At 40.0% G+C, this 19,366-nt stretch overlaps 1 protein-coding gene across 1 annotated transcript; it reads left to right on the forward strand.

The window, feature by feature from the left end:
- Positions 1-65: 65 nt before the first annotated feature.
- Positions 66-10,817, forward strand: LOC133488127 (eukaryotic translation initiation factor 5A-1-like). The gene is made up of 5 exons (XM_061795636.1): positions 66-174; positions 4,514-4,685; positions 4,816-4,920; positions 6,770-6,901; positions 9,235-10,817. Exons 2-5 carry the CDS (start codon positions 4,524-4,526, stop codon positions 9,295-9,297), a joined length of 462 nt encoding a protein of 153 aa, XP_061651620.1. The 5' UTR covers positions 66-174; positions 4,514-4,523; the 3' UTR covers positions 9,298-10,817.
- The last annotated feature ends 8,549 nt before the right edge of the window (positions 10,818-19,366 follow it).

A 19,366-nucleotide genomic window follows, 5' to 3' on the forward strand; every position in this document is an offset into this window, starting at 1 on the left:
CTTTGTCACCCTGCCCATATATGGTCATGAGCTCCCCGGAGAGCGGCGAGGTGATTTGCTCCGCCCCAGGCACGTTGCTCACGTGATCAGTTACCTGTACTTCCGCCATACAAAAACAGGCGCAGGCGGACTGGCCTCTCTTTTTTTCTTTTTGGGCGTCAGCGCGACGTGCAGGTAAGGTCACGTTGTTTGTGGAGCCAAGCCAATGTATTCGCCCTTACCTGTCAATTTAAAGCGAGACCGCGTGGTGTTAATGAGTAACCAAGTGGGCCCATATGTGGAAAGCTGGCTGTGGCTAAATGTAGCAATTCGTGTCCGTGTGGTTTGGGTGTGGGCTTCCGTAACAAGCCAGTTGAAGGTAGCGTTTTTTTTTTGTTTTTTTCTCCTCTTGCCTCCTCTTCCTTCTTTCTCTTCCCATTTATTGTTTACAACGCTCCTCGATCGCACGATGACAAAACACAATTTGGCCCTTGATTAAGCTCGTAATAATTATGTGACGTGTGTGTGTGTGAACGCATACCTGCGTCAAGATGAGGACCGTCGACGGCGGTGTCAGGTTACACATCAGCACCCGTTTCGAAAAATAACTCATAATTACGACTTTATTCTTTGGGAAGTATGGCTTTTATGTGTAATATAGCTACTTGGTTTTTGCATCCCCCCCTTTTCTGTGTAGCCCAATAAAAGCCCTTTGCAGTAATTAGCTTTTGCTAGCTAGCCCGATTGTATGGCACGCAGGCGTCACACACGCACACACACACACAAACCGTGTTGAATTGTGACGTTTTCAAATGACAGGCCGTGTTACTCCCACATTATTGTGTTAAAATGTAGATGTAAAACCTTGTGAGGTGACAAAAGACCGCAAAAGTGTTCATTGAAGTGTCACGTCCTTCCGGGTGAAGCGGCTGACGTCACAAAATGGACGCGGCAGCCATTTTGACAGTGGACATGTACAAACTAGTTTGGATACAGTTAAGAGACCACTGCCAAGTTAAACTAAAGACTCATAAGAAGATGGGCTTAAGACGAAATAAAAATTTGTGGGTTTAATCTTGTTTCCTTGAATGTCTGGTTAACCAAATGATGTGCACCTTCACTAAAAACAGCAATAGGGCATGGAAACGTTTTGGGAAGTTGGAACCGCGTGGCGTTGTGTGATGTGGCGACCACATTACATCCTGAAAAACAAACCAGCAATTAGTCAGTGGTGAGGAACATAAACTCTGCCGTTACCATTGAGGCACATAGTGAATTTTAAAATGTAAAACGCGTAACGGAATGTATGGGGGGGGGGAAATAGACCACAAAGCCAGAGCCCAATATCTGAACTGAAAAAATCCCAAATGGATTGGATGTGTAATAAATTCAAAAATTTGAGTACAGAAGTTAAGTTTGTGTGTGTGTATATATATATATATATATATATATATATATACATTTTTTTACAATAAATAATTATCCTTGTTCCTCTATTTATGCCAGTGAGGCATCGTGACAGACAGAACAAATGAATGGTCTTCTATTAGATGGCAGGAAGTAAATACAGTAATAAATGTATCCACTTTTTGTGACATTTTTGTTTGTTGGTGTGCCGTGAGATTTCTCAATTGTAAAATATGTTCCTTGCCTGCATAAAGGTTGGAAATCACTGCTCTCGTCAGATCATGTATTCTAATCAGTCAGGTCAAACCAACATTACAACGTGACATAAATAATGGGTGCTAACTTACTGTAATGAAATTACTTTATTTTTAATTAAATGACTTCAACCACACCGAAACTTTAGAGCATGATTCGACAGAACGGCAGCATGTTTACGTCAAACTGTTCGTGGTACCGCTAGCTTGCGAGGCTACATAACATTTTATTGTCTGCTTGCGAGCCGTATCGTATTCAAAGTACGTGAACATACCTCAAGCAAGCCTTAAACGAACGTCCTCTCCTGTCCTGAGCACCGATGACCACCAACATGTTTTTCCCCATTTTGTCCTTAGAATACCGTCAGCTAGCTCCACTCTTGTTGTTGTCGCCATGGTAACGAGTGTATCCGGTCGCATTTGAGTTGACAAGATTAAGCCCAATGATCGTAAAAAATGATGTGGTGGTATCGGAATACAAGATTTTATTGCGGTAGTCTGACAGTGCCACTGTGAAAAAGCAAATTTGTCTTGTAGTCTGATCCGGGTATTACGTGTTGTCTGTCTCAGACGTGTTGTCTGTCTGACACCACCAAGGTTTTTTTTTAAATTTTATTTATTTTTATTTTTTTTTAATAAATAACTTCTTTGGCCGTCAGATACTTACAGTACTATGTCAAAAGACACGCGACAAGACACTAAACATAAACTAGCTTTTGGATTCAAATATACTGTGCACGCGGCGACGCGGAGTAAATGTACTTTTGCGGCGCCGATCGATGACGTCATTGATCGGATCAGTGTATTATGACATTAAAGCCGATCAGCATAAAATGCTAAATATCGGCCGATACAGATCAGCCCGATCAAATCGGTGTAAAGTCTATTTCAAACAAAAATAAATATTGTTCTTAACTTCTTTATAAGTGGGTTGTGACTTTTCAAAAGTAGGAAAATACGGGACCCAGTTGAGAACCATTGATTTAAGCCACTTGAAGACATTTTTAGTACAATTGCTTTCATGACATGACTGTGTACTAACCTGACTAAAATCAAGGCATTGCGATTGCACAAATTAATGTCAATGCCTCAAAGAATAAATCAATTAAATAAATTATATTTACTTAGCACTGATGTTCAAACAATACACATTATTATTATTTTTTAAATTAAAGGCAGCGATCCGAAAAACCTTTAGCTCCACTGACCATTTTCACGTGAAGACATTTTTGGTTGTTTACACCATAGAGATAAATAACCACATTATTTACGACATTTATGGTTTACACATGTCGGCTGTGTGCCGTAAGTGTGACGACAGTCGACACAGTGCGGCCATAAAAGTGTCGTGTTGGTGCGGGTCTTCTATGATGAATAAAGTTCTCATTGCTATACAGTTTGTGTCCGTTCCTTATTGGCCATAATAATCTGGCGATGATGCCTCACTTTGTGTCACTGCATTTTAGAGGTGGAATGGTTAATTGTTTACAGACCTTCTTTAACTTAAAATTGTCCAAATCCTCAGAATTTCAGCCTCTTAAGAGTAAATATTCGCTGATTTCTGTAGTCCTCCATGAAAGCAGACTGATTATCTTTGTTTTTAGTCAAAACAAGCAAACATCTGCTTTTACATTGGAAAACAATGATCAACATTTTTGCAGATTTTCTGACATGTTAGGGACCAAACCACGGACTGAAATCCTAATCAATTTATGTTTGTGCATTTTCGGCACTGTCAATTTGAAATAGTCATGTTTTTTTAATAAAGGGATGGCCATTTTAAAGCTTTTAAAATCATAGTCATCGTTTAATCGAAAAAATCGATACAGTCAATTATGAGAATAATGGTTAGCTTCAGCCCTACTGCACTTGTTCCTTGCTGCCATTCCGTGCTGCCGCTGATATGAATCTCACCGCTTAACGTACTCTGGCGTAGTGCCGGAAATCCGGCTCACAAAAAAAGCTCACGTGACATGCCAGCGAGCGATAGAAGTGTACGAGTGCTCTAAAAACGTCTACCGTACGGTTTGTAATTGTATGGTTATCTTATTTTTCTCTCTCGCCGCTACTGACTTGAGTTTTTCCTCCAAGGGGCGGTCTCGGCTGACCGGCACACCAGCTTTCACGTGCGGGGAGCTGAGAAGCTGTGACCCTCGCAATCGATCAGTCTAGAGAAGCCCGCAGGCCGGGGGAGTCTGTGAGCAGCCCGCAGCTGCCAGCCAGGTCGCCGCTCGGCGTCAAAATGAAGGCTATAACCACAAGCGACATTTCAAGTGCTAATAATCATCGCTCTAGCTGCCTTCTTGGTTAAAAACAAGCCGAGAGATCCACAGTTACGCCGTCTCTTTTTATTCATGTGGCTTGGCCCATTCGAACCGGGCCGTTCACAGCCACATGAACTGTATTGTATTGAAGTATTGCACTTCAGTTCACTTTTGACAAACAAAGGGTCAGTACTGATCTCATTTTGGCCTAATTTGTCCTGCTTTTTAAATCTGTTGCAATTATCTGACAGCTTAAGTTACTGTACATAGTAGGCTTTACACGATCAGGATTTTTGGGGCAGATCACCAATCAGCAAGTTTTAAAAAAACGATAGCCGATCACCGATCCGATCACAAAATGGAGCAATGTGTCCATTTACATGACTTGTTTATTTATTGTATATACACGTGTGTACTGTATGCTGAGTACTGTATCCATCCATCCATCCATCCATTATCTGTACTGTTTATCCTCACTAGGGTCGCGGGCGTGCTGGAGCCCATCCCAGCTCAAGATTATTTTCTAGCATTTTAGGCAAAAGTTAAAACATTAATGACATTTATTGAAAAGATGACCAGAAAGCCCTTTTGCTCATTGTGTTCACACAGCAGGCTGAGCATGGCAGACCTAGACTTCGATGGTGGGGAATCTGGGGCTTCTGCCACGTACCCCGTGCAGGCTTCTGCCCTGAGAAAGAACGGCTATGTCATGCTTAAAGGCCGACCCTGTAAGATTGTCGACATGTCTACCTCCAAAACTGGCAAGCACGGACATGCCAAGGTAAAAACAACATTAAAATGCGAGCTGCTCCAATGTAATTAGTGGTCCCACAATGCTGATAACACTTCTGTGCCAAATGCACTCCACTGATATTTTAAAGAAAACATTCTTTTTTTGGTTACCCCCAAAGGTTCACCTCGTTGGGCTTGACCTTTTCACTGGCAAGAAGTATGATGATATTTGTCCATCGACCCATAACATGAATGTCCCAAATGTGGTGAGGGTTGACTACCAGGTAAGCTGTTGGATGTCTTGGCAACCCCAAATTTGGGTTGTCATGTCTGCTAAAACAAGCTAGTATTGAAAGCTACTTTTTAATTCCCTAACAGCTACTGGCTGTTTTACCTTAACGAGTTTTCGGTTTTTAATAGCGTCCAAGGCTTTGTTACCCGCAGCTATGTATATATCGAGTAAATACCTTTTTCATTGCGTGATGTGTAAACTGCGTCTGGTGGAATCTTGGTGGTAAGGAAACAATTTGCAGTGAGATGTTAATAATAATAATAATAATATAGATTTAAAGGGCTTCACTTAGACAAAAAGTAGTCCTTTGCAGTGACCTTGGACAATGGATTGCAAGTCGGTGATAGCGGAGCATGTTACAGATTTATGGACATTTTCTATGAATTTTCTTTACTTGCCTTATTTCTTACAGGGCGTGTCACACTTGTGTGAGAACCTAATGTACAGGCTCGCAAACCTGCTGAACGGGGTTTTCCTGTAGGCAAACAAGCCTGACTGACAGGCTCCTTTTGGTCAGTTAATCACTTAGGGCGGGGGGGACTAAAATGGGCAGATTTTTCAGTAAGGGTTGAGGTGTGTAAAAGAGTGAGTGATGCTATTAATTTGATTCATTTCTAATGTATGAATTCATATATCGTTGGGCATAATATGGTCAGTTTTATATATTTTTTGAAGATCGATACAGTGGGTTTGTCCCCATGTAGTCTGTTTATATTCATGCATTATTAACCAGTTTAAAGTGTTGAAAATAGCTTGACAACGAATCTATTAACTCTCTTGGGCACTAGGACTGTTTGAGAAGTGTCTTAAAACTCGGCTTCTTCATTATTTGAGATGTTTGATATCACTTTTTATTTATTTGTATATTTTTTTTTTGATCGATACCAGCAAGAGTTTTCACACTTGAGTAATCTCTGGTAGTGATATGGAGTACCGACACCACTAGTATTTTTAATGCATAAAATTTGTATTAACACAATGAGAGATAATTGTGAATATTCCTTTCTTTCTGGCTTACGATACGTGATGATTCACTGATGCGTCAAACCACTGCAGTGCAGCGCCAACTACTGGCGATGAGGACTAACTTGATGTCAGATTATTTTGCCTTATTGGTGGCTGGTATCTGTAGCCATCACGAGTACCTGTTACCTTGAAATCAGGCCCGATACACATACCTGGAATTGGTGTTCGCCTGTCCCAAGGCATTACATAGCAGCCCCTGACTAACGTGCCACGGACCGGTGTGGTATATTGGTAAATGCGTTGTTTTCCTAAATGTTATTTTTGCTGCTTTATAGAATAGAACCACTATTCAGATGTTAGACGTGTCACGGAAGCAAAAGATATTAGCATCAAAGGTGCAAGAAGCATCTGAAGTTCCTAAAATATTTCCAAGTTGTACTGCTAATTACTTAAGAATGGTAAAAGCTAGAATCAAACTTTTTTTTTTTTTTTTCTCCTGGTGAAGGAAAAGCATCTATTCTTTGATTTGGTAGATTTGATGTGTTTTTAATGGTAGAACGCAGTATTCTGTGGGTCTTGAAATATCAGCCAAAATGCTCTAAAATAGCACTCCTTGTCTGAAAATAGCTGGCATTAAATGAGTTGAAGGCGTTTTCTCTGGTCAGGGAGGGGGGGAGGTCGTCAGCCTGAGTGATGTGCATGGAAAAATAAGTAATTTTTGAAGGGGGGAAAAAAACAACCCCATTTTCATTCAAGAAAGCGTGACAGAACTTTTTGAGGCCGTTAAAGTGATGCCCTCTGGAATTTAATGTTTGTCCAAATTAAGTGTGTGTCTGTGTCTGTGCGTGTGGGCGCGCGCTTGCTGATTTATCTAGGTCCTAGGGTGTAATGATGGTTTTCTGAGCCTGATGGATGACTCTGCAGAGACCAGGGATGACCTTAGATTACCGGAGGGCGATTTGGCCAAAGAAATTGAAAAGAAAATAGAGTGCGAGGATTCGTTTCTGGTAAGTTTTGTCATCTTGTAATACTTTGCATTTTTTTTGGACTGAAATGAAAAAGAGACATGCTTTTTTATTTTCTCTCTTACTGTCTGACATGAAATGAGACTAAACTTTTCCTATTTTAAGTCCATTACAATTACCCAAATTATTTCCATTGACTTCATGGCAGAATAATTATTTTAAAAAATTAAGGCAATTTTTTTTTCCATTAATTTCTTCAAAGTCAGATGTTTAAATACAGTAAGATTACTATTGAACAGTTTGGGAAATCCTAAATTATGATGTGATGTCTTTGGACACTTCTGATGGTTTATATACAACATTTGATTCGATTAGACACACATTTGTGGATGTATTTGAAGGCACACCTGAAACACTGAAAAGTAAAAAAAAAAAAAAAAAAAATCAGCCAGGATTTTATCGGCCTGATCTGTATCGGCCAATAATTAGCATTTTATACTGATCGGTTTTGTCAGAATTCGCCGCTCCGCAAAAAACATTGACTCCGCCTCGCCATCGTGCACAGTATATTTGAATCCAAAAGCTAGTTTATTTTTAGCCTTGTCACGTGTCTTTTGACGTAGTACTGTAAATATCTGCTGGCCAATAGTTATTTAAAAAAAAACAAAAAAAAACATTTTTTTTGACAATCATTGGGCTTTATCTTGTCAACTCAAATACGACCGGATACACTCGTTACCGTGGCGACGACAACGAGTGGATCGCATCGACTATATTGTGAGGACAAAAATGGGGAAAAACGTGTGTTGGTGGTCACGGGTACTCAGGAGAGGAGAGGACGTTCATTTAAGGCTTGCGTGAGGTATGTTCACGTACTTTTAATACAATACGGCTTGCAAGCAGGCAACAAAAATGTTATGTAGCCTAGCAAGCTAGTGCTAGCGCTAACGGTTGTACGTAAACTTGCCGCCATTCTGTCGAATCATTCTGTAAAGTTTCGGTGTGGGTGAACTAAGTTAATTCCAATAAAGTAATTGAATTACAGTAAGTTAGCACCCATTATTTCTGTCACGTTGTAATGTTGGTTTGACCGGACTGATTAGAATACACGATCTGACTCGAGCAGTGATTTCCAACTTTTATGGTGCCAAGGAACATATTTTACAATTGCAAAATCTCACGGCACACCAACAAACAAAAATGTCACAATAAGTAGATGCATTAATGACTGTATTTACTTCCTGCCATCTAATAGAAGACCATTCATTTGTTCTGTCTGTCACTATGCCTCACTGGCATAAATAGATGAACACAAATACATTATTTATTGTAAATATATATTTTTTTGAGCAATTAAGTACACAAGTATATACAGTAAATGAACAGGTCATTTAAATAGACCCATTGCTCCGTCTTGTGATCAGATCGGTGATCGCTTATCGTTTTTTTAAACTGTGATCGGTCCCAAAATCCTGATCGTGTAAAGCATACAAGATATCAGGAAGAGAGTTATGGACTTGCACAAGTCTGGTTAGTCCTTGGGTGCAATTTTCCAGATACCTGAAGGTACCACATTTACCCGTTTAAACAATTATGTGCAAGTATAAAAACGGTGAGAATGTCTTGCCATCATACTGCTCAGGAGGGAAACTTGTTCTGTGTCCCAGAGATGAACGTGTTTTGGACCGACATGTCCAAATCAACCTCAGAACAAAAGTAAAAGATCTTGTGCAGATGCTGGCTGGAGATAAGAGTGTGTCATTATCCACAGTGAAACGAGAACTGTACAGACATGTAATGAAAGGCCACTCTGCCAGGAAGAATCTGTTACTCCAAAAGAAACCTAAAAAAAGACAGATTATAATTAGCAAATGCACACAGGGACAAAAGTCCTTTGGAGTGGCCATCACCAAGCCCTGATCGCGATCCTATTGAAAATTTATGGGCAGACCAGAAAAGGCATGCACGAGCAAGGCGGCCTACAAACTTGGCTCAGTTCTACCAGTTATTTCAGAAGAAAAAATTCTACCAACTATTGTGAGAAGCTTGTGGAAGGATATCCAAAACGTTTTACCCAAGACATACAGTTTAAAGGTGTACCAAATACTAATGAAATGTAAACATCTGACTTGGAAGAAATCAATGAAAAATAATGTTGGTAATCTTAATTGACCTAAAATAGGAAATGTTTACTCTGATTTCATGTCAGACAGGGAGGAACAAAGCATGTCTTTGTGAACTTCTGGTTTCAACTGTACCTAATGTCATATCTGCAAGATAAACCAGAATGAGTACTTGAATACGAGAGAGCCCAAATGTAATCCATCCCTGTTTTGTTTTTTTTACTCCCCCCGCCCCCCTCCCTTCTTCTTCAGGTTACCGTGTTAAAGGCTCTAAGTGAGGAGCAAGTAATCGCCATCAAGGCACAAACCAGTTAGAGCTGACCTATTCTTTAGATGCTACGCTGCCCGCATCAGTCGCACATTTCCTCTCCGAGCGGGTCACCTCAACTGTGGATCTGGATTGGTGCAGGTTCCTTTTTAAAACATTGCAACTTGGCTCGAGTGACTGGCAGTCGATGAAGTTAGCATAAAATCGTGCCTAAAGTATGCGGTTTTATTATTAGGTATCCAGATGATTCATAGACTAAAAAGAAAGAGAGAGAAAAGACCATTCATACACAGACTGTTCATAGACATTTATGAACTATTCATAGACACACATGAATATGAATTAAGAAAGTCAACATTGAACGTGAAGAGCTTTTATTTGAATAACTTTGTTAGTCTGGGTTACGTTAAAGGGAAAATTAGCAGTTTTTAAACTGCTCGGAAGTTTTGAATGTAGCCTCACTTCATTGAGCCTTCCTCCCCTCGCATCTCTGACAAAAGTCACGCCCCTCACTAACGTGCGCGTGCACTGTTACTGCAAACAAGCGCGACACTATCCACGGCTGCTGAATGTTATCGGGTTGAAGTTATATTTTTTGGAAAGGACAATTAATTGTGTGCCGGCAATGACAAAGCCGTACTAAGTATGCTACTGTGCGGATAGCAAATGATTGACACCTTGTCGGACATGCCTTCTGTCTCTGATTGGTTGTCTTTCCTTGGGCGTGGTGGTTGTAATCATATTAGAGGTATAAAATGGGGCTGGAAGTTTTTTTTTTTTTTTTTTTTTTTTCTCCCCTGTCCCCCCCACACACATACACACACGCACCCCTCCCTGCCACAGATCATTTTACTACTGTCAGGTGACATGACAGATTTATAATGTAACAAGATGTTTGTAAATTGAAAATGATCCTTTAGTAATAATAATTTAAGTGCTAATGATACACCAACTTATTTTTTTTAATACTATCATTAGCACAAAAAGTGAAAAATGTTGTATATGTATGCAAATCGGTGTCTCTGAATGTTCTTTTTTTGGGGGGTCTATGATGAGTCTGGCAACCTTATTCTTCCACACACACTCCACTGTTGCATTCATTGCAGAAGTGTGCCTTTCAATGTTTCACATCGTGACAAACGTTAAAAGCATCCATCTGTTTGTGAAAACTGCACAATTCTGAAATGTTCACCAGCAGTGTTTTTCATGTGCACTTGGTTGCTTTTAATTTAACTTTTTTTTTTTTTTTTTTTCTAATTATGAAAAGTAAATGCAACAGTCAACGAAGTATGAATTCTGTTTCAAGAGGTGGTATATATATATGTTTTTTTTTATTATTATTATTTTAGGTAGTAGGTGGAGGGAGAGTGGTACACACTTTGTAGAATACTTTTTGGGGTGGATGGTCTGTTGAATGTTCTTTAAATGTTTGTGCGGTTTTACCCGTTAGTGTGTCGTGTTGTATTGGACCTTGGCTGAATGTTTACGTTTCCATTTCAGAACCAAACTGGGACAATGTGTTCAATCTTTTCTCTACCAATTGCAAATAAATATTCTTATCACGTCCTGTTATGTTGTGTCAAATAGTTTTTAAGTTGCAATTTTGTGTGAGTGTAATCAACGTGCAATGCACTGTCATGGTTCATATAACTTTTAAATTGTTTTATTTTCAAGATGAGTTATTAATGAGATGCTTATATGGGCTCTTGTTTCTTTCGGACGCACGAGCAAGCATGACCCGGGTCAAATTGACCCAGGAACGTTATTGCAGTTCCTGAGGAACAACATAACAGGAGGGTGACAGCCTAGTCTTATTTTTATTTATTTCCCCCCCATAAGTATGTGTATTTCAGATGGGTAATAGTAAATAGTGCCGTGTCGTCGTCATTCGCAAGACTGTTTGTTTATGATAACATGGTGGGGGGAAAAAAGACGGGCAGTCCTGTCGCTCGAGCGTCCGATGGTAGTGGCCCAGATTCGAAAGTACCAAACATGGCAAGGTTCAGGTCGTTTCTCTTTGTACCTGTCGCAATTGAAAAGCCATCATCGAACAAACAGAGCTTTTAAGCCTGCGTCAACCTGTGGAAGCCGTTTGAGAGGTTTGACCTTCACGATGCAATGCAATGTCCCTGCAGTGAAATGACATTTTCTAAATGAGACACACCAAAGAGGAGATGTTAACAACCATGCCAAATTGGGATGATTCAAAACATGCCAATTACATAAAATGAAGCTTAAAAATTGCAAAATCAAACCCGAATGCTCTTCCACTTGATGGCAGGAGCTTCATGATTGACATCTCTATCCACCCTTTGTTTGATGTGCTGGGATATATATATATTTTTTTCTAGTATCAAATATGCACCTTGGCTCAAAGGTTGGGAAACACAAGCGTTGCGGGCGAAAACAGCCGTTTGCTCCTCTTGGGTTCCTGCCGCTCAAGTTACTGCAACCTGATCTCGACTTGCCTCCAGGCCTCAACCGTCCTAGATTACGCTAAAAGACGAGAACTGTTTTATGCAAATTACTCCTCAAAGGCTTGAGTGACATATTGCTCCATGAATCCTCCATAACCACTTTTTGTCTCTACCCGCACATTTTATTTTTTTTTAACTGTTACAAACCACGGGGGGAGTAAGTTTACATTCAGTCATGCACAATAACCACACAGAGAATTTTTCCTCAGTGCTTAGTGTTAATTAAATTTTTATTTTTTTCAAAGCCAATACTTGTATTGAAAGTTGTTACTGTTACTTAAGTTGGACATTATAGATTCCATATCATTGATCTCTTCAGGTCCGCTGCTTATTTTTGGGCTTTCTGGCTCTACTTTTACTATTGACAAGGGGGGAGGGGGGTCCTGACTGTTGTTTGACTGGCCACGTGAGCATTGTCCCCCAGCCACTTCATCCAGCCGAGCCATCACTTAAACCAATCAACAATAAAGCATAAAGGTTTATCCCCACGTATTGAATATTTTTTGGGGTAAAAAAAAAAAAAAAATTTTTAAAGTCTAAAAAATACTAATAATAATTTGGGGGGTGGGGTTTAAGACTGAAACCCCCCCTAAAATAGGCCAAACATCGCCTCTGGTTGCCATGCAACTTTCTGCATGGCTTTGAAGAATATGAAATGAAATCATGCAACTGTGCGCTAGGTGGCAGCAAACGCTAATGTAAGCGTTAACCTCACAGGGTATGACGTAAAAGTAATTTAGACCTTGAGCGCAAATGTACCAAAATCGTATATTGGTTTTGAACCCTCCACCCCCCCCCCCCCCCCCCCCCCCCCCACACACATGCAACAAAAGAACGAGAATGGAATTTCAGGCTCCTAAACCCATTAAAAAAACAGTTTCATGACCATAGAAAGTGAAATTTATTGGTTTTGTTGTTGTTTTTCGTCTTTGTGGTCAATCTTCACTTTCCGCAGAGATTTGAAGCAGGGGATTGTTTACTGTCGGGAGGATTGATGGGTGTTTTCCGAGTCATTCTGGGAGAAAGTCTGTCTTTCCCGCCCCTGATGTTGGGTGGCGGTGTTTTGATGGGAACAGGAGAGGGAATCGGTAACATTGAAGCTTTTCTGAGGATTCTCTACATCAAGCGTGAGGGAGGCCAAGTTGTGTAAGCGTACGACTGGAAGCTTCATCTGCACGTGTTTGCAGTTGTTTTGCAACTGGTTTCGATCATGTATATCCTGAATATAAGGGGGGGGAAATGTCGCGGTATTCAGTATTGTAACAAAATACAACAAAAGTTCAAAGTGCTCCTTAAATGTAAAGCATAAAAAATGAGTATAACCATTTGAAGGTTCTATTTTTAGGAAAGTGCTGCTTGGATAGTTTTCATTTTTAAGAACTGAGTGATGCAACTGGAGTCAGGCAAGGGCCAATTACAAGTTTATTATGTAGGTTTAAAAAAAAATAATTCTTAATTCCAAATTTATTTAGTAATACTTCACTTTATTGCATAATTACAACTTTATTCTGGTAATATTAGTTGATTTTCGTCCAGTCGTGCCTGTCAAATTATGACTTTTGACCCGGAAAATATGACTATACTCATATTTTTTCCCTCAGCAAATTAAAGCCTTTCTAGTAAAATGTAAACTTTTTCTTTTTAAAAATGGACTTTTTCTCCCCAAAATACAAATGTATTTTTTTTTCTTCATAAGATTGCAACTCTTTTCTTGCAATATGTTGACTTTTGTGTTGCAATATTTGTCGATTGTCTTATTGCAAAGTCACCACTTTACCCTGCCCCCAAGTAAGCCTATATTCTCATATTAGGACTCATTTCTCATCAAATGACAACCTTCATTTTTTTGTCTTCATAAAATGACAACTTTTTTGTGTGTAATATTTCAACTCTGCTTTAAAATTAGAACTGCATATTTCTGTCCCCGGAGATATCAATCCTTTTTTTAATTCAATGGATGATATTAATATTTATTATTACAACTCAGTTGTAGCGCCTGGAAACGGTTCCCGATGTTGGTCCTTAAAGTTTGGATGAGCGGTGCCTTCGCTTCTCCTGAAGACCCTCGTTGTTGTTTCTGGCCACCTGTTCCCCTCCGGCAGAGCTTTGAACTTTGTGTGTGTGTGTGTGTGTCTTTTCAGGACACAGTAGTCGAATAGCAGATTGTCGGAATGCCGGAAGGTGGTGTCCCGCATCTGGAGGGATTGGGGGGGGGGGGGGGGGGGGGGCGCTCGTCGTAAAAGAAAGATGATGGAAGGCGGCTCGGGTGGGCTCTTATTGGAAACAGACGGGGGAGGGGGGGGGGGGGGCAAAAACGACGATGGTGCACTTTATTCTTCGATCCTGCGTTAATTCCATTGTGAGGTGGAAATCTTAATTCCTTCAGTAATTGTGTGCCAGGCAGAAATCCGAAAGCTCACCGTGAATGTAAAAAAAACAATTGATCGATGTCAATGTATTTATAAAATATATATTAAAAGTGCATTTTAAATGTTCATTTATATTGGATTAAATTATTGTTTTTATATGGGCTTTTTTTGTATTTTTCATGGAATTTATTTTAAAATTTTAAAGGGATTTTTAAATTATATTTTTAAAATGCATGTTAAAATTGTATTTCTTTCAAAAATGGTTTTCAGTTTTAAAGTACAACTTTAATTTTAGACTTTCATATTTTATAAATATGTCTAAAGATATTCATAAATGTGAATGATTTCATTTATAAAATCAGAATTACATCTTATTTAAATATTTCAAATATTTGTATTTAAAAAAAAAATTTGATTTTAAAAAAAGTATACATAAAAACAAGCGTCTAAAGAAAATAAAACGTACAGTCTCTTACTATAGTGATGAAAATTCTGAAATTGCAAACCATAAAATTAAAATAATTGGACAAAAGTGAAACTATTTTATTAAAATACTAACTAAGCTAACTCTTTTCAACCAAAAATACAACTTTAGTATTAGACAGATTTTCTCATCAAATAAAAACAATTTCTTGGACGCTTCTTTTTAAATTTCCGACTTCTTGGAAAATTGTGACTTTTTCTCCCCAAAAATACAATTTGATTCTGGTAATATGACTTTATTTTAAAATATATGAATATTTAATATATTATTTTTTGCACATTTTGTATTTTTTTTTCAGTCTGAAAGTACAATGCATACATTATGAAAATAATTCAACCAAAATTGCAAATAGTGGTTTTCTTTTTCTTTTTTTTACACTTCGACAATTGCCGTAGTCTTTGTACTACATGTCGCAAAGTCTTGATGTCCATGTGTTCGTAATCTCTACGTTTTGTTCCATATGATCTTAATTTGTGCTTTCCCAACAATCAAACTTTGGGGAGTGTTGAGGGAACGCTGAGGCTCTGCTGTCAGCGTCTTGCGACCAGGTGTCTGCTCAGCTCTCCTCCCACACTTTCCAGTATCGCGCCGGCCGCGTGACCGTCTCCTGGAAACACAACACCTGCGGGTTGCCAGTCACTGGTGAAAAATGTCTGGTCGTCTATCGCAAACATTGTTGTTTAACACTTCTTGAAAACGACGTCAAGGACGCGCCGGTGCGCACACACTTTGGCATTGTGTTGTCGCCCTGGTGACCTCAGTTCCCTCGCCTGCAATGACACGCGCATTTTTAGCATATCACTCCTGAAAATCAAAACTTTTTTCAAGCACGATCTGGCCAAGAAGGTGGAGCACAATTCACGATACAATAGCGATACAATGTATACATAAAAGAACACAATGCAAATTACAAACAGAGCAGGAGAAACTCCGTACTGAAAACGAAGCAAAGAGACCAACGAGGTCATTCCAGGACCAAGGGCCCAAGATAATGGAAATAGTCTTCTCTCGCTGGCCTCAGTCCCTACGGACGGCACTTTAAAACCCACCCAGGTGCTACTAGATCTGAGATTTGTGAAATTTCGAATAATCACCAACAAAAGCTGCAGCCTGCATGTAGCAAATAGGAGTAAAGAGTATTGTGATGTGTCCTATCTGCTGACTTTACTGAGTTTCTTTAGCTAGGGCAATGGAAGAAGCAAATCTAGAAACTGTGTCACCAGAATTTGATTGTGCCATTTAACCAGTTGGTTAAAAAATATATAATAAATCCATATATGATATGATAAAAGAAACCAATGGTCAACTTGAGTTTCGTGACTAACGCGTTGACAAGATTTAAAACAAAAACAAAAATCAAGATTGTTGTGCAGCCAGGTGCCGAGGTAGAAATGGCAGGGATTTATTTGGCAACCAAAAACAGAGCGGTTGTGCCAATCATAAATCATAAGACAATGAACAAAATTGGAGCATAACGCTGGCGTTGGGCGGAATCCTCGTATCGTGTAATGCGGCGCATATGTTCCGTGTTGCGTTTGTGGACGCAGGAGGACTGGGAGCGGCTATGAAAACAGCGTGGGCCAGATCCCACCCGGGGGTGGGTGCTTGGGATCGGCTCTGCTTGCCGCAGGGGGAGGAGAGCGTGAACCCGACGCCGACTCCCACAGACGCAACGCTCACGTCAGTAGACCTCCAACGACCGGCACACGTGTGGTTTTTGTTGTTGTTGTGTGTGACACCAGGACGTTTCGTTTTCTAACGAAATCACTGCTAATTCAAATGTCGATATACTTGCTTTCATCTTCTGTTTTCCAAATTCAACCAGCGTTCCCAAGTTCTCACATCTGCGGAGCACCTGTCACGCCGAGACGTCCGTTTGTCTCCCCGCGAAGCTCCGACCTCCCGCTTGCCCGTTTGATCAAGTCCAAATATTGACCCGCGTCGCTTGAGCTCAAGCGGGGCGTCTTCGCACCAATCGACGCTCGCTCGATCGCTTCGTTGGGAGGCTTAACGAGGAAAAATTACGAGAATAAAGTCACAAAAAAACAAAAGTTGCTTTTGTAATAAAGTAGTCATTACAGTGGCTGTAATTACCTTTACATAAAGCAGAGTGGAAAACTCAATTTTCATTAGAAAATGATGTCAAACTCTGTTATGAAGTGTTGCTTTTAATAAACAAACATATGTATATTCTCGATGTATACTAGACTGACGTCGTAGTTTAAACGAGTGCGTGTCCCTCAAACATTTGTTTGAGCATTGAACTCTGCGGGGGTAAAATATCTTTTTTACATCATCAAGTAACCTTTTTTTTCAGTTAACCCTTTAGGAAAAGCCGACGTGGCATCTGTAAAGCTGATGTTTTGGAGATGTCCGTTTGACAGAAGGACAATTAGGAGGAAAAAGCTCAAAATATGTGAATATTGGTGCAATGTTATGAGAAACAAAACATTTTTTTCATAATAAAAATAGATTTTTAGGAAAAACATTTAAAATGTACAACGATAATATCCTAATTTAAATGAGTGAATATCAAAGTCCCCACAAAGTATCCTCTTAAATTCTATTTAATCCTGAAAGGTTGTATATCATCAATGATTTCATTTTTCATAATCTTTGATGTTCTTTAATCGGGTTGTCAAGATAATTTGGGTGGAAAATGCTCAGGATGCCCCCTCCCCCCAAGCTATTCGAGTTGGTCTTTTACGCCTGGCAATTGAGACAGCCAGATTTCTCATTAATATTCCATATTTAAAAAGGTTTTACTCTGATTGGATCGTTGTTATGCTTCATTTGAATATGGAAAACAGCTTTGCTCTGATTGGTCCTCTGCGATATCACGGCGTCTTGTGGCGGCCGAGTGTTCGTAGTGACGTTCCGCGATGTGTTTTTTTTTTTTTTTTTTTGCTGTAGCATGAGCAGCCTGTTAACATCCGAGAAAGTAGCCCGCATGTACAGTTTGTACAATTGTAGAACTCCAGAGTGCGAGCGTGTGCGCGCATGCGTGTGTTTGTGTGTCTTTGTATCAGGAAGTTGTGTGTTATTATCTTCCAGTACGAACACTTCAATTGAAAACATGTTTTTCACTACTGTGTTCCCTGTACTACCCCCCCCCCCCCCCCCCCCCCCCACACACACACAGACAGAGAGAGAGAGAGCGGCGGTCTTGCTTATCTTGGCCCGACGTATTTGTTATCTTGCTCTCCATCCTTCTGTCCCAACCGGACGTCTCTCTTACGGGCGATCAAAAGGCTAAAAAAAAAAAAAACCCCACGCCATCTTCGTCCACTTAATTTTCATTTTCTGTCGAGCCGCCATCTTAGCGGCCTTCTGTAAAGGTTCCACCTTATGTCCGAAGTGAATGAGGCAACAAAAACGACGACAGTGACCATCCCTTCGGCGACAAAATAGGAAGACTCCACCTTTAAAAAGTTGCGCTAATGTTCTGCTTCGACTGTGTTCTACGTAAAAGGCAGAACAAACTTGGATTTTACAGCTCAGCTTTGGCTAATTCAGCAGGATCTCTGTGTGAAAGAAGCTAGAATGAGTTTTAGTTTTTATTTTTTTTCCCACTCAATCGGGGGAGCAAAGTAACCACAATCCCGGTATTAAACACACCGTTGAATTAATGCCTGTGTTTGAGCGTTATTAACTCCTCCTCAAACGCCCGGCGACTGACGACTGAGGTGCGGAGGCCACTGTTTGACTTTTATGAGCTCAATCACTGCCTCCATCTTGATTAAAAAAAATACAAACGATTGAAATCTTCACTCTCTGTTCCCAGAGCTCACTAGTGCACGCGCGTGTGTTTGTGCGCGTGTTGGTATTAAAAGAGTGTATCCACTCCCCAAAGCTACAGATTTGAATTGGCTCGCTTGTTTTGCTTTTAAATAATATGAAATGCGATGCTTGAGCTCAGCTTGTAATTAGGCAGGAAGATGACAGTCAACACACTCAAACGCACACACTTGAAATGCTCGCACTCTTAATCTCGCCCCCTCAGCTGGTGTTACTTTTTTTTTTTTTTTTTTTTAACACCACTAATTTGCTTTAGTAAATGCCACATTGATGACAATTGTCACTACAATTCAACAATTATGCTTATTGTTGATAGTTCTACACGACCGAGATGTTTTTGTTGCTGTCAGGCGGAAACCCTAATACAGTCAATTTCATATTTTTTCACAAACCGATACTAATGGTATTTCCCCATGTCAGGGGTGTCAAACTCATTTTTGTCGCGGGCCACATTGTAGTTACGGTTTCCCTCAGAGGGCCGTTATGACTGTGAGAGCATAAAAATCTTTATCGCCTTATCATATTTACACACGAAATTTATGAACTAGTTTTGGAATCAGAAATCAAGGGTAATGGGTTTTTCAACTATTGTTCATGTTTGGTGACACAAAAATGCTTACAGTATCTCAACATTATCATTTAAGATATATGCCTATTTGAAATTCTGGTGCAGATTTTAACAAGAATCATGCAAGTTGACACACATGATCGCGGGCCACATAAAATCAAGCGGCGGGCCGGATCTGGCCCCCGGGCCTCGAGTTTGATTTTTACGCACAATTTCCTAATAATGAAAACGGTCGGATTCTACTCGACAAATGTTAACGTGGCAATTTGGATCAATACACCCGTCGCCACTGACTGGAAAAAGTACCCCAACTACAAAACAGCGTAACGACCAAGCGTTAACAGTCTTACAAAGTACTTTGATCTCGTTTTGGTAAAAGGCACAGTAGATTCCGTGAAGTTGGACTCTCCGTCGGGGTAA

Source organism: Phyllopteryx taeniolatus, chromosome 13 (assembly GCF_024500385.1).
Source record: "Phyllopteryx taeniolatus isolate TA_2022b chromosome 13, UOR_Ptae_1.2, whole genome shotgun sequence".
NCBI lineage: Eukaryota > Metazoa > Chordata > Actinopteri > Syngnathiformes > Syngnathidae > Phyllopteryx > Phyllopteryx taeniolatus.